This window comes from Miscanthus floridulus, chromosome 14 (assembly GCF_019320115.1).
Source record: "Miscanthus floridulus cultivar M001 chromosome 14, ASM1932011v1, whole genome shotgun sequence".
In the NCBI taxonomy this organism is placed as follows: Eukaryota; Viridiplantae; Streptophyta; class Magnoliopsida; order Poales; family Poaceae; genus Miscanthus; species Miscanthus floridulus.
This window is the reverse complement of record NC_089593.1, coordinates 33187048-33203758: the sequence shown is the minus strand read 5'-3', so window position 1 is coordinate 33203758 and position 16711 is coordinate 33187048. Positions and strand designations below refer to the sequence as shown.

The 16711-nt window shown below is 40.3% G+C and overlaps 1 protein-coding gene across 1 annotated transcript; it reads right to left on the bottom strand.

Annotated features, from left to right (window-relative positions):
* Positions 1-12783: 12783 nt before the first annotated feature.
* Positions 12784-16509, bottom strand: LOC136505324 (transcription initiation factor TFIID subunit 8-like). Its single transcript, XM_066500477.1, has 2 exons — positions 15126-16509; positions 12784-13474 (listed from the first exon to the last, which is right to left on the bottom strand). Exon 1 carries the CDS (start codon positions 16346-16348, stop codon positions 15227-15229), a length of 1122 nt encoding a protein of 373 aa, XP_066356574.1. The 5' UTR covers positions 16349-16509; the 3' UTR covers positions 12784-13474; positions 15126-15226.
* Between the last annotated feature and the right edge of the window lie 202 nt (positions 16510-16711).

Here is a 16711-nt window from a genome sequence, read left to right as displayed (position 1 = left end):
CTCCAGCTAAACTATGTACTGACTACTGAATTAGTTATGGCATCTCAATAGTGTCTACAGTTTAATTATTCATCCATAGAAATAGACCATGTTTTCTACACATTACGATTTGTGAATATATAAATTGTTTAATTATTTGTTCATCCATGACTCAAGGTCCTATGTCTTCTTTGCATTTGATGAAATGCCTAACACATGCATTTTTATATTGCTTGTCTTATAGAATAGCAAATAAAGAATCTTGTGCACGTGCTCAAGGGATCATATCTGGTTGTCTTCATCCTCTCTCAAACACGATGCAAGTACCTGGCAATTATGTTGGTATTAAATAACATATGATCTACTCAGCATGTATAATTGGTGTTTGTTGTTTTTTCCATTGCAGGAAGGAGCGGTTCCTCTCGCTCATGGTGCTGGTGCCACATAGGAGGTGTCCTTGGAACCCCTCACCCCAGCGCCGTTGTTTCAGCCTGCCACACGGTTCCAGTAACTGCAGCACCCGCACTTCCATGACGATCAGCATGGTCCGTTCTAAACCCGCCTGTCCGTGCGCACACTAGCCAGGTGAGAAGTTGTTCTGAGTCATGAGTTATCATTTGGATGAATTACATGATGTGCTTCTTATTACGTAGCATATGTATCTCTTTGAATTTCTAGAGTGTGCACATGATTGCAAACTTAAATGCAATACTTGGCATGATTTGGCTACATCTGCCGAAATCTAGTAGAATTAAGGTACCTTCCAATTTTGAACCACAGATGGTTGCATATGATATCTTAGAGGGGAGGGAAGCTTATGTAGTACTAGATGGGAGTGTTTGCTGAAATCCCCCTTAATTTCACATTACAAAGATTAGACAAGTGGACATGAACAAAAACTTAGGCAGGGGAAATTCAATTTCTGCAAGCAGGAGCAATTGCATTTGCTACTGTTTCTCTATGACACATGTCCATATTTCTATTTCTTCCAGCCTTCTAGATGTCCTCTCTTATGCTGGAGATAACAACAATAGGTATATATTAAGGAAACCAGTCCGTCATATTATTTCTTGTTGGACTGCATGTTTTTTGTTGACATGAACAACATTGGAATTTACAAGGAGTCTAGTGCAATAGTATGTTTGTTTATATTACCTCTATCGTGATGTCAGCATGCCATTGATTATTATCCTTGTTCTATGCTCCTCAAAGCGAAGTGATTTATTATAATACTACTTGTAGCCTGATTGGTATTCACCTTCTTATTAGGCTCTGGAAGAGCGAGGTCGAGAAAAATATCCCTTTATTGAGAGTGTTGATCTTTAGTGATGGAGAAGTAGAACCAAATCAAGAGCATGTCGTCTAGAATCTGCCTTCCTTGGGTTGGGGAGTACGGTAGCTCTCCTTTAAACTTCTTCATGACCTTTTTAAAATTTAACGATGTGTTTAATTGGTTTTTTTATCGGGTGTAGGCCTGATTATTACCTCTGTGGTTACAGGTAAGGAAGATCTAGTTCACTGCTGGTGCATTTTGCTTAGGCAGAAGGCTGATGAAACATATTATTGCATGTAGTATATTGAAAATCATCTGGAGCTTTTAGATTTCCTTGCTGGTTGGTAAGGCTTCTGGGTCCATGTTCAAGCACTTCATTTTGTTCGGATATCTTCTTTTTAATTATTGCCTACAGTCTCTATAAAGACCAGTAATTGAATAGTTGCCACCGTCGAAGGATTGAATTTCGTAGCAGAGTCACCATGAGTATCATCAGAAACAAATCATTAACAAACCATGAGTGTCATTTTCTCAGGTGTCCCTTGCACTAGAGCCCCTACAAGAACACTTCGAACACTGGGCTATGACATTACTCTCATATTCTCATTACAATGAGTCAAAAAAATCAGCACTAACATGGGATACAGTGTAAAACCAATTTTGTTGTTAAGGATTAGTAACAATGATTTGCTTTTATTTTTTTCTTAGCAGGAGCAAGCAATGTTTGTGTAGCAAATGCAATGTTTGTTTTTAGGTTTGTCTCGAAATCTTTTGGCCATGTAGATTTCTTTTCCAGTGAGCTTTTGTCAGAACAGCAAATTTTGTTAGATCAGTTTGTCAGTTGTGTCCTGCTTGTCGCTATTCAGTGTAGAGTTTCTATTAACAGTGAGTTTTTTCCGAAAATGGATTAGCAAATATACTACAGGATTCTAATGCACGGATCCTTGTTTTCCTCTGGTAGGTAGGACGTTTCAACTACATTCGCTTGTCTACAAAGTATGGTCTTACACGTAAATTCAGTTGTATGTCAGTATCTTTCAATTTATAAAGTGTTTGAGCTGTTGGTTGAAAATTCTTTGGCGTCAAAGCCAAATGTTTGGTTGGCAAGATTTGATTTGCTCAGATAGATTAGCTACCGTGTCGAGACATTACTGGAATCTTTTTTAGATTATTATTGTTGGAACGGATGAATCAATTTTTGTCACCATCACTATTTATGTGTAAATGTTGTTTTTTAACTTTAGGCAGCGAGGGGACTATCATTTCACCAACCTATTAGCGTGGATTGTTCTGAAGATTAAAGAGGATGTAAGGCACTCAATTCTATACCATCTCTTAGATTGCCTCCCTAAATCCGAGTTGGTTTTAACTAATTCAGAAACTATGAATACTGCATATTGTTTTACCATATTTCATCTGAAAAACAAAATAATTAAAACTAACATCTAGAGAATTTCAAGTTAAAATTTTTTTAGAGATGTTTTGTTTTTAGAATGAGCAAATCCGAAAAGGTGGAATCAGGCTATCAGAGACTATCTGTTAATTAAGATGGTTTTTTTTCCTTGGGTTGCCTAGAATTGTTGCAATTTTACAGGATGAATCATTGGTTGACATTCATACAGTGATGCTTGATGCTTAGCACAACCAGCTGCCAAAGCAACTATGAAAAAATAATTGAATGTAGAATAAGTTCTTGTGCTCAATAAATTTTGCTGCTTGACCACATGTGAATATGCTAGGATGGATGCTTGGTTTGGATGGCACGATGATGACTTCGCCAACATTTGCGATATTCTTGACAGTAGTGTTCTAGTACTACTTAAACTACTAATGTCCTAAAGCCAACCATCGAAATATATTGGCATTGACTCTCAAAGGTAAGTTGTGGTTCAAGTTCAGTTTTCTGCACTAGTATATGTCTGAAGCAACCATGCTTGGTAAATATTTTTTGGTTTTCCTCTGATCTGAATATGAACTAAACATAGCTTTTATTGTACAACTGCCTTACGGTTTGCCTTTTTATTTACAAATTATATTATAATAATAATATTGCTCTGTTTCTTCTAATGCCCAATTTTTTGTAGAATATAATTACTTTGATCTCTGGCATCCTGAAGATAGGGAGCTGCTTGTTGATCCTAAGATGATGTTCGTTGGGAACAAACTAGGAAGGTCTACAAGGGGAAGTAACGATACTTTTGAGGCATGCATACTCGCACCTAATTTTTCACATGTATGTGGCTACTTTATTGGACTGAATTTCAAGTATCTACATTAGTTGTTGTTTTAGTTTATTTTCATTTGTCTTTTAGTATGTTTAAGTCATATTCAGTAGTCCTGTATTCCTTGTATCTCTGAATAGGTATGGTGATCAAATTGTAGCGATAGGTTCTTAACCGTGGAAAAACTCCTAAAAAAGCAACACTTGAAGCCTGTTTCAGTCGAGAAGTAAATATAATGTGTAAAGTGAAACATGAGAATCTTGTCAAGGTACTTCCTAGTCTGAATGACATGTTTGTGTGGCTACATAGATTGTCATTTTTTTGGGACCTTCTCACAACTGTTTATGCACTCATGCAGTTCATTGGAGCTAGAAAGGGACCATTGATGATGATTGTTATTGAGCTACTACCAGGAATGTCACTGAAAACTTATCTGAACAGCATTTGGCCTAGCCAACTAGATACACACATCATACACTGCAATTAACTGTGCAATGGACTGTTTACATGCCAATGGCATAATATATAGAAACTTGAAACCTGGTAAGGATGCTCTTCTGGCATTGTACACTATGAACCTGTGATCCTTTAGCACGGATAAGTTTCTTTTATGTTGGCAAAACAGAAGTTACATTGCATAGCATGCTAATATTTTGTTCCAATTTTCTTCAGTATTATTGAATCCTTTTGATAGTTGGATTTGTTCCTAGTTTTAAATGCGTATTGACAGTTGAGTGGTGGAGATGGACCTGAGTGCAAGGCACAACCTAAGCTAAGAACTGGACATGCAAAATAGACTCCACGAGTCAACACATGCACACTCATAAAACTAGAAGTACACTGTGGCAAGGGACGGCAAAATCTAATAGCTAGAGGGTACATGGTGGCTGACATCTTTTTAATCTTTCAACAAACTGTAGATTAATTTTGTCAAAAAGAAATTTAGAGGTTAGAATATAGATTTTTTGGAATTGTAAATAGTAGGGATACAATATAATCTGTTGTGCAATCCGTGTGTTTTTAGTATAAAAGTTTTGTTGTCCCGTAGCAACGCACGGGCACGCTACCTAGTAAAATAAAAAGAGTAAAAGTAAGACATTGGTTTGGTGCAACAATCTGTCGCTTCGTCGGCCCGTCTTCCCCCTACGATCCCCGGCTATCGTGGCCTCCGGGCCTTCACCTCGCGCTCCGCAATCATCTCCCCCGCCAATCACGCGTAGCTCACCCAAATCAACGCATTGGGAAATAGGAAGGTCCCGCAACCGCAATTGGATCACGCGCATCCTTCTCTCCTCCGTAGTGCGCCGCCCTCGCCCTTGCCATCATGAGCCGTGCGATCCTCGCAACCTCACCACGACTCCCTGCGCCCTCTGCAACCTCGCTTTATCGCCCCTGCCCTACGCAGGGCAACTGCCCCCGCAGCAGCCGTTGCTCCGTGGCCCGCGCGCCGGGTCTCACGGCCACCACCCCTCAAACAATAGCGCGGCGCCTCCACCCCCACATCAACGCCTCCGTCGGGCTCTCATGGGCGTGTCCCTCGATCTCCCACAGGCAGCGTCGCTTTCCCCACCCCGCAGCACCGACTCTGCCACCCCTTCCCCATGGGTAGCACCGCCGGCAACTGGCATTCCATCTACTATGCCACTGACTGCCGACCGCGAGCCTAGGCCACGGTGGAGATGGATTTGACCGTGCGCATCATCCTGGTGCGGAGGAAAACTTGCCCGTCGCACGTTGCTATGGTCTGTCACAAGTGCCGTTGCACATTGCGTGCCGTCCTTCAGAGCAAACAAAATCAAGATCGACCAGAATCAACTGTGAGTTTGTACCCCCAACCTTGTTCTTCCTGCTCGATTGGTTTGGGTTTGGACTTTGGAGTGATAGTGATCTTAGTTGGTTCTCTCTGCATATACGTTTGTAACTTCACACAGGTTTCGGAAGGAGCACTAGGCTCATGGCCAGATCGCCCACTCGCCCTCCAGAGCGAGGATGTCAAGCTTGTCGCTGTTGACGACCCTTTCATCGCCACAGATTACGTGGTATTGCTCTGCAATTTTTTTCTCACTACCAGAAACAGCAAATTTGCCGAGTGCAAAAATGTTTGCTGAGTGTATTTTATCGGGCACTCGGCAAACAAGCTCTTTGCTGAGTGCTGCAAAAAAACACACTCGGCAAAATAATAACACTCGGCAAACAAACTATTTGCCGAGTGCTGAAAAAAAACACTCGGTAAACTAAGAAAAAACACTCGGCAAAACAAAAACACTTGGCAAAAAACCATCATGTGGACATCCGTTAGTTAGTGTATCGGCCGTTAGGAGTTTGCCGAGTGTCTGTTAGTGGCACTCGGCAAAGAAATAAGTTTACCGAGTGTTTTTTCTAACACTTGGCAAATAAATAAGTTTTTTTTCTTCTGACCTTGAAACTTTTTCTACTCTCTACATACAATATGTGATACTCCATGTTAAGATTTGGTATGTTTCTGGATCTGCTTGCTATATTTAATTAATTTATTGCATTTCAAGGAGTTTTTTTAGTATAAGTCAAATTTGAACTATAAGTGATTCAAATAAGATAATAAAATGAGTAGAAAAAATAATATTCATGTTATTGAGTCCAGTATGAGGCCTTACCTGGGAAATGAAAAGAAATTTCAAATATCTTGTTCAAGAAACACGACCACGAACGTGTGGCCGAATGGTTTTTAAATTCTAAAAAAAAGCAAACGAAGTCTGAAAATCGTGAGAATTGTCAAGATCTCATGATATCATACGTGGAGGCTGTAGTAAAAAATTGAGAAGGTTTCACATAATATGTCATGTACGATGTTTACAAACCGAATTATCTCAGAAGAAGAATCGCATTGAGAAGGATTCGGTAAGATTTGGAGTCAAAGTGACGATTGAATTGGGGTTTGACTTCAAAACTTTTTGTATAGGCAATAGAGAACATAGATTGATTCATGTGTAATTTTGGTAATTTTTTGGATAGTTTGATAATTTTAATTTATTAAGTCCAATTATAGAATTTTAATTGATATAAATTGAATTTAAGCTATAACTGCATAAAATAATAAGTTTTTTTCTCTTCTGACCTTGAAACTTTTTTTACTCTCTACGTACAACATGTGGTACTCCATGTTCAGATTTGGTATATTTCTGGACATGTTTGCTATATTTAATTAATTTATTGCATTTCAAGGAATTTTTTGGTATAAGTCAAATTTGAACTGCAAGTGATTCAAATAATAGAATAAAATGAGTAGAAAAATGATATTTATGTTATTAAGTCCAGTGTGAGGCCTTACCCAGGAAATGAAAAGAAATTTTAAACATCTTGTTCAAGACACACGACCAGGAACACGTGGTCGAATGGTTTTTAAATTCTAAAAAAAAGCAACCGAAGTCTGAAAATCATGACATTTGTCATGATGTGATGATATCATACATGGAGGCTGTGGTAAAAAATTGAGAAGGTTTTCACACAATTTGTCATGTACGATGTTTACAAACCGAAGCATCTCAGGAGAAGAATCATAGCGTTGAGAAGGATTCGGTAAGATTTGGAGTCAAAGTGACGGTTAAATTGGGGTTTGACTTCAAAACTTTTTGTATAGGCAATAGAGAATGTAGATTGTTTCATATGAAATTTTGGTAATTTTTTGGATCCGTTTCATAATTTTAATTTATTAAGTGTAATAATAGAATTTTAATTGATATAAATTGAACTTGAGTTATAATTGCATGAAATAATAGAATAATATTTGTAGAAAAATCAAATATATATTGTTGAGTGAATTTGACGAGGTATTTTCAAAGTACATCGGAACAAATTTAGAAAAACACGTTATATATGGAAAAGAAGGGAAAAAATTGGGTTGCCTGTGGCTGCTTTGCCGTGTGTCAAATCCCGGACACTCGGCAAATGTGTCGTGACTGTCTCCGCGCCGTCACGTTACTTTTTTTGTAGAGTTTCAGTTTCAGCTCTCGGTAAAGTATTTACCGAGTGCCTGATAAAAAATACTCCGCAAAGAGACGTTTGCCGGCACTATAGATGCCGTGTGCTGTTTGCCGAGTGTTACACTCGGCAAATCCTTTGCCAAGTGTTTTTTGAGCTTTGCCATGTGCCTGTGGCGCACGACAAAGCTACGTTTTCCGGTAGTGTCTCCTGTTCCCTTGATTGCTCCTATTTTTTCTGTTCTTGCCTTCTTGTTATCATTACTCCTTTTGGGATTTGATTTGTGCTGCAGTCTCAACCCGTGGTGATAGGCAGAGCCTCTGTGTGACAGGTTTGTAAATTTTTTAGATTTATTTATCATCCTGATCAGCTATCTTTATTCTGCCCTTGATAGGTCAATTCAGTGATGTCTTATACACTTGCTTTCTGTTCTATTATATTACAAACAATCGATAATTTTCAAGTTAGTGTAAATTAAGTGCAATCTTAGTTAACCTAACAAAGATACAAATAACTACCGGCAGTGTTGATGGTGGCATTTGACATTCGCATGGGTAGGTAGGTGATGACGTATTCTATTCTGAATTTATATCTGACATGTACTCTTTGGTTTTCTCTAAACGGTTTGATGCGTCTGAAATAAACAGCTGTGCTCTGTTGAAGGAAGGAGGATCTTGAACTTGTTGATTTGGTTTTGTAGATGGCAAGGAATGAGTCAAAAAGCAAATGTATATCCTCTCCTGATATAGTTATTATCAGGCCCCGTCCCTCCTGGTAAGGCTTGCAATATTTTGTGGATTATGAACCAAGGTTGCTTTGATGATATCTACTTCCAATTGTTCATACTCTATGTTGCAAGGGTTATTGAATTTCTGATTTTAATACTATGTGAGGTTTCTTCTTGGCTAAAGGGCATTGCCGTTTGACTTGTGAAATGATAGAATCTATTGTATGGTGGATTCATTGCTTCTCACTATATTCTCATAGTATTGCATATGAAGATTTCTTTTAGAATCTCTTTAAGCATGCATAGGAGTAAATGTCGTATTGTAGCTTTATAATCACAATTGAGCAATTTTCATATGTGTAACAGAATGTCATCGTAGCTTTATAAACATATTTGGGTTAAAATTCACTAGCAGCAAGCCAGCAACTAGCAGTTCATAGATCACTTGCTTGCCCTCCCCGTTTGATGAAAAAATAGCTATTACTATTCACTATTGATATGTTTGATTTAACCATGCTCTTATGCAGGAAAACCCTTCACTTTCAGATATGCCTTTCAATCTCATGGAACCTCTTCAGCCACTATGGAGGTGAGTTATTTTGCCTCTGTCGTTGTAGTCATATGGGAGTATGTCAAAGAATAGCTGATCGAATTAGCTCTAAAAGTTGCATTACCATCCTGTATTGGTCATTATTTGTTTGGGCTGCAGATTTTTCTATGAAGACCATGAGTTATTTTGAGCATGCATTGTAAGCTTGCAGGTCCTCTCAAAATCATACAACAGCAACACTTTAGAAACGGGTTGGAAATTGCTGCCTAAATCTATTGTTTGGCGGAAGATTTAGTTAATATGTTTCAGAGGTAATGTACTCTCACAACTAAAAAGGCTAAAAAGTGGACATCGTTTTGGTGCAATAACAGGAACTGATGTCCTGTGGGGGGGTCCCTGCGAGTTCTATGTAATTTAGTAGGAAAGTGATTTGTCATATGTAGAAGCCTTTCAATTTGGACATTGTATCAAGCTTCCATCGCTAGCTAGCAAGTGTAAAAGGGGCAAATCAATCATCAATGGTGTGTGATCAGTTACCCTTGATTCTTTGGTACTATTTAGTTTGTTGTTCATGTCCTAAACATCATACCTGAATATTTGAACTAGTTTGAAACTTTGAACCTCTTTCATAAATAGCTAGGTTCAGGATCATGGCACTAATTCTGTTCTGAAAGTCTCTGCTACAATAGAAATATTGTGTAAAAAATCAGAATTGTCGCCACAGCTTATGGAATCAAGGAAGCAAGGATGGTAAGCATCCTCCTGCCTTTAATTTGTTGGGTGGCAGTTTGTGCTACACTGCCTTGCATACATAGTTCACAGAACATAGGTAGTCACACCGGTTAGGAGATGGAAAGATAGTTAACTGAACTCAATTGTGTTTGCTACGATATGTCCAAATATTTCTTAATGTTTTCCTTCAATGCTAATCATTAACATTACCTAATAATGATGTTGATTGTATGTGTTGAATTCATGGATGAAATACATATAGTTTTGTTATTTGGACTTTAGGTTACGAGTCTGTAGTAGTAAAGTTTATTACATAGGCTGTTTTTCATTTTTGGTTCTTCTCTTCCTGCTGCTATTTCAGAAACCTAGACCGTTTGAGACAATCAGACATGGAGAGAGCCTTATCAATGTCTAGAAAGGGCAAGATGGATGCAAGTTTGGCTACAGTCACCCTTGTGGGTTCAGCCATCAGACTCTGAAGATGATCAGGTACAGAGCGCAATCTTTGAGATAGAAGCTGATGTCCCCAACAGTTCAGAACAATTAGTCAAAACTGCAAGAGCCTTAACCTAATCCTTTAGCTAGATATCGTGAAAATCTACTGTAGACATAAGCATTACTTTGATAATGCAACTTGCAAAGGTTGGGCATATGTTATTGGTATTAATTCTTCTGCATGGGAGGCTGCCACCTAATTTTTGAAGCTAACTGCCGCTAGCAAAGTGGCAAGTCTGCCCTAATGTTTAAGTGGATTATTTATTCAAATTCATGTTCCTAGGGTAAAAAAAAATTCAAAACTCCATAGTTGTCTTGTCAACTTGTATCTTATATTCAATTTAACTACTCTAGGGTAGTAAATATACATAATGTAGAAAGGGATCCTTCCGTGAGTTCTGTCTCCTGATGGTTCTCATCCTGTAAACAAATCACGTGTACTAAGTCCTAATTATTCAAACAAATATATATATTTGTCTTAAAAGAATAATCGTTGTTCTATGGTCTAATTCTCACTTTTCTTTTAATTTTCTTCAACATGCAAGTTTTTTAATTCTATGGCATAGATTCTGTTGCGGTTTTCCTCCACCTTTGTAGTGACCTTAATGAAACCGATAGAGGATTTATTATTTTCTTTTAGAAACGATAGAGGATTTAGGTAAGGGAGAGAAGGGCCAACACGAAGGCAGGAGATGTATTCTGTATGCATGAAGGACTCTCAAAGGCCCACAGAAGCGTATTCTGTATGCATGAAGGACTCTCAAAGGCCCACAGAACTCCCGTTGCAACGCACGAAAAGGTCTATATAATAGAGTTGGTGAACCTATAATGTTGCGCTCTCCGTTACTATGTTAATTTCACGAACTTTGTTTTTGGATTAAATGTCACTTTAACGTCGGTATTTAATTTCACAGTATTGTTATCTTATCGTGCGATCCATGTGTTTTTAGTACAAAAGTTTAGTTGTCCCGTATCAACGCACGGGTACGAACCTACTCAGAAAAAAAAAAGACAATAGGAATGAGGAATCGAACCGTGGCCTCAGGCGCCGGCGTGGGGAGCTGGGTGCAGAAGAGGTTGAGGAGGATGATACACACAATCTCGATGGTTCGATTTGAGTGAGTAAGGAGAGGAAGGCTTAGAATAGAATCTGGACGGTTCATTAGAAAAATGTGATTTTCCTAGGTACACTTTATGGGGTGTATGGAGGTGTGGCATTTCAGCAGGGGAGGTTTTTTGGGTGGGTTTAGCAAAGAAAAAGTTAGTGTATTAGTAGGTAGATAGACATGAAGATAGAACGGTTTTTTTTTATTTAGGAAGCAAGCAAGGCGTGCTCAATCGTGTTTTTCCCTGTCCTGACTCCTGACAAAACAGTACAACGGTCACATCATAAGGCAAGGTTTCCCAACATAACAGCACTACAGCTCACATTTCATTGCAACGGAGAAATTTACTAAGCGCGTGTTTAGTTTCCACCTCAAAATCTAAAAAAGTGCTACAGTACCCATCACATCGAATCTTACGATATATGCATAGAGCATTAAATGTAGATAAAAAAACTAATTGCACAGTTTGGTTAGAAATTGCGAGACGAATGTTTTGAGCCTAATTAGTCCACGATTGAACACTATTTGCCAAATAAAAACGAAAGTGCTACAGTAGCCTAAATTCCCAAATTTGGGCAACTAAACACGCGCTAAGCCCTTTTCTAGTCGCACCCCAAAATCCCAAAAAGTGCTACGGTACCTATCACATCGAATGTTTGCGGCCCGTGCATGGAGCATTAAATGTAGACGAAAAAAAACTAATTACACAGTTTGGTGGGAAATTGCGAGACGAACGTTTTGAGCCTAATTAGTCCATATTTGAACACTAATTGTCAAATAAAAACGAAAGTGCTATAGTAGCCCCAAATTCCAACTTCCTAGAACTAAACACGCGCTAAGGCCTTGTTTAGTTCAAAAAGTTTTTTCAAAAAGTGCTACAGTAGCCATCACATCGAATCTTGCGATACGTGCATGGAGCATTAAATGTAGACGAAAAAAAACTAATTGCACAGTTTGGTTGGAAATCGTGAGACGAACATTTTGAGCCTAATTAGATCATGATTGAATACTAATTACTAAATAAAAATAAAAAGTGCTACAGTAGCCAAATTTCCAAATTTCGCCCAACTATGGCCTAACCCATCGCCACCCAAAACCACAGATTCTGCGTGGTTCGTGTGTACAACATACAAGATCTGTACGTGTGCTCTCAACGACCCTAACAGTACCGTTAAAGACTTCCCACATCTGTGCAGGCCGAGAAGTGATACCTTATTACGTCAGGTGCCTCTTTCTTGTGCTCTCTATTTTCACTGACCAAGGCCGTGTTTACTCACAGACAGACAAGTGCGCAAGATCCAGAAACACATCAGCAGTTCAGCACGCTGCCATTCAAGACCTTCAGGCCCTGATTGTTCCCTCGGGTAAAAGTTAGTCCTGTTAGATCGAATATTTAAACACATACATAGAGTATTAAATATAGACTAATTACGAAACTAAATACGTAGATTGAGACTAATTTACGAGACAGATTTTTCAAGCCTAATTAGTCCATGATTTGATAACGCGGTGCTATAGTAAACATGTGCTAATGATAAATTAATTAGGCTTAATACATTCATCTCGTAGATTACTGATGACTTCTGTAATTTGTTTTTTTATTATTATCCGAACACTCGATGTAACACCCCATGTGACACCCGTAAACTTTAGCTCCTGGATTTAAACACCTCCCCCACATAAACATCCACGGAAATGCACAAACTCCATACACACATACCAGCATGCTACCTCCCAAGATCTTCACAGTTCACACAAACAGCCAGTCAAATGTACAAGCTCCAGACACATTTCAACATGCTTCCTTCTAAAATCTTTGCAAGTTCAATCTGGAATGCTCAAAAAAGGCGAAAGAATCATATGGTACACTGTTGTCACAGTCCCAGGTCTCCAACTATGAAGCATTACATCAACTCACCAACTAGAATCAATCAATCCTCGTAATCGAGCACTTCGTCAGGTATCTGGAAAGTGTTTTTGTCCTAAACACAGCAATGGTGTGGGGGACATACTGCACTATTAGGCCAACATACTGCATATAGAAGCTGGCTCTTGAGAGTAACCCACTAAATACATCAACCCTGTCTGTGGCGAGTCTTGGTCAGAAGAATCAGGTTAGCTTTTCTACAAACATCTCTCCCCAATTCTACCAGGGAATACAGCTACAGAAAGTCACTCAGGAGCATCATTCTTTTGGATGCCATGTCTGGGGAGAACAACCACGGCCTCACAAATCAGCTCCCTTTGAACCAACCCACTTAGAGTTAAAGGTGAAATACCAGCAGAAGCAAGTTCAATGCAGTGAAATAGTGGAACTTCAGTTACAGCACTGCAGAATTATCAGCGCCCGGTGATTCAAGGAAAATGATAGGTGGAGTCCGGGCATGGGTGCAGGTTAAGCTTCTGAGGAAGGTCGTATCACGGACACATGGCCTGCAGAAATCACCAAACCTCAAGTCAGAATAATAATTTATTTGACATGCGAATTTACCACAATATTAAAGAACAGAATGTCATAAATAAATAAATAATTCCTACTAGAACATGGATCCATTCAGTGAAGTAAACTTCAGGTCTTGACTCTGGACACGTGAAAAAGCAATAACACTACGATGGTGTATTGATTTGGTGTGCCTAACTATTACTAGATCTGGGCTTTTTTACTACTAAATGCTGCACCACAGGTGCTATATCTACTTTTTTTTTAAACATGGCACCCATATAGAGTTATAGACTATAGTTGCCAGTGATCAATATGAGGTGCTACTTTTGCATCAGAGAGAATTCTACTTTTAAGGAATGATGCTACATTAGCTATATTATCTTGTCTTCATGGAAAGTTGTATTATTCTCTTACGTTAACAAATCAGCACATAAGTGCGTAGCACAATGTAACTATATATGTTTGGAAACGCCCTGGAGGCATTACATCTAAACTGGTAGCATGGATTCTTGAATCCTGCATACTTTTTAAGGGGCAGCAAAAAAACACAATAGAGAATCCATGTGGTGGCATATTATTTTCTCTACCATCTTATGAAACTATATCTCGTTCTGCTATAAAGAAAGAAAAGATACCTATGTCACAGTATGGCTTACAAAACAAGGTAACCAAAGACTATCTTGTTTCTGTTATTTGGAGAGAAAAGATACCCATGTCACCATCTCACTTGGAAAACAAAGTAGGTAACCAAAGACTTAAATAGGCATTCCCACCAAACAAAGTTATCGTATCTACAAGAGCAACATATGAAGCCATAATGCAGAGTGGCTCAACTAGGGATAATACAGAGGGCTCGAAAGTAGAAATCTGTTACAAGCATGTGAAAGGACATAGGCAAGGAAATATCCTCTAGTGTGTACTACTTTACAAGCAAACTTCTGGTCATGTTGCCATATCTTCAGCATACCATAAACACTATAATAAAGTCCTAGGCACTAGGTTGGGGGGTGTGTGCAGGATAGCCATAATACCAAATTTACATAATTCCTTTTTCTAGACTGATAGCCTAATTCCATGTAGTTAGTTAATCAAACTATTCTCTCTTTTTGGTGCACATCCAGATTTAAATTCCTCTTAAGAGTCCTAACACAAAACTAATATATCCTCATCACTGTCCATTGCATATATGAAATAGTGAATGTGTGCAGTACAATCTGTTCTCTCTTAAATGGAAAGCCTCTAGGCACAAAACCATGTATCATTATTGTTCAGAGATAGTTCAATTGCTAATAATACTGAGGAGAGCAAGCCTACCTAAAAGGTAAGTTTTAACTTAGGAGAGCAAGCCTACCTAAAAGGTAAGTTTTAACTTCCCAGATTTTCTACCATCCAAAATTAGTCAAAGTGGCTACAGCTAACAGATAGATGCATTATGCATAGATGTTTGGTTGAGCTCTGTATCATTGTCCTACATAAGCACAAAAACAATAACAACAACAACAACAAATATACACTAAGACATTGCCTGGCTAAATTTGGCAAATTGTTCCACCATTTTTATGCACACAGGATTTTCAACTACGTGGGTTTCATTCGCATGGACCTCTAGAGCAATTGACAGTCTGGACCATAAATGTTTACCTCAAGATTCTGGAAACTGAAGTTCTATGATCACACCATGATGCGACTCCACTCTTGGTACAACACTTCTTCCACAAACAACTTTAGAGCTGAGGAAGACTTTAGAGCTGAGGAAGTTCTTGTGGGTTCTCCATTGATGCCCTTAATATCATGCCCGCTCTCCGCTTCTTATCATCCTTTGCTTCCTCTTTCAAGAAGGAAGGATCTTCCCTCAGGTCCAGGGCTCTTGAATTCAGAGCTGCTGCTAATGGCTTCTTACTAAATCCAATCTTAAGATGCACTGGAGCCCTCTCTTCTGGAACAATGCTCCTTTGATTTTGATCCAACCCTGCCCCAGCATCAATCTCCCTGATGGTTCTAGCTTGAATAGCTGGCGCAAATGCCTCAAGGACAGAGAGTTTCTTCTTTTCAGGAGGCAGATCGACGTCGGATACTTCTTTCTCTCCAGGCATCAATGCTGGCTCAAGAAATGGATTTCTCTTCGTACCAGCTGCCTGTATCTCCTTCCCCTTCTCCGCACTATCCTGTGCCACTGCAACAGCTGGACGAAACCCATCCGCACCTGCCATGGCCAGCCTTCGCTGCAGGCTGAGCAGGGACTTCTCAGCTTTCCTCCGTTGCCGCACCTGCTCCACCTTGTCAACCCTGTCCTTGGTCGCCGGCAGCTCAACCCACACCTCCGTCCTCACATAGGTGTGCGGATCTGGGAACGCAGGCAGCCACTCCGGGACGTGCCTCACTCCAGTCTCTCTCCCCGTCACAGCGAAGCTAGCAGAAGGCTGCGGCTCCGCGCGCTGGATGGGGAACCTAGGCAGCGGCCGCGCGAACGGCACCTCGTCCTTGGAATGGACAAACGCCATGAGGTCCTTGACGACGCCGGAGCCGACGAGGCAGTGGCCCGTGGTCGCCGCGCCCGCGAAACCATCCGTGTCAGCGCCGACCTCCTCGAGCCCCTGGATGACGTCGAGCTCATTGGCGAGCGCGCGGCCGGCGAGGTTGGCGTGGAAGGCGGCGGACCGGCCCAGGTGGGTGATATAGCGCAGGACGATGTCGACGACCGCGTCCACCGCGGAGCGGTGCGCGCAGTCGAACCCCGCGGCCTCCAGCGCCTGCGCCACCGCGGCCCGCGCCACCGCACTCCCGAACTCGTCCCCGCTGCCGCTGCCGCCTCCGCCGTTCATATCTCCGCTGCTGCTCCTCTCCCCCGCTTTCCAGCCACTCATGCCGCCGAGGCGCCGAGCAGCTCGCCGGCGCGTGTTCCAGATCCGGACGGCGCTAGGGTTCAGATCCCTCCGACCCCGCCACCGCCCAGCACGAATCGATTACCCAGGCTCAGCAACGCATCGAATCGAGCTCCGCCAGCCAAGCTAATAATTTGGGTTTCAGTTCGCGTGCCTCGATGAATTTAACACCCAATTCGTAAGTCTTCTAAAATTTTACGAGATTTTTGCTAATTACCAGTTTAAAGATTGGACTTCCTCTGTTTACCACTTCAAAGATTGGCAGTCTGTTTGTTTCGCTGTGGCTAACCGTAAACGATCGTAAATTTTCAGTCGAAATAGTATTTTCCTCTCACATAAACTAGT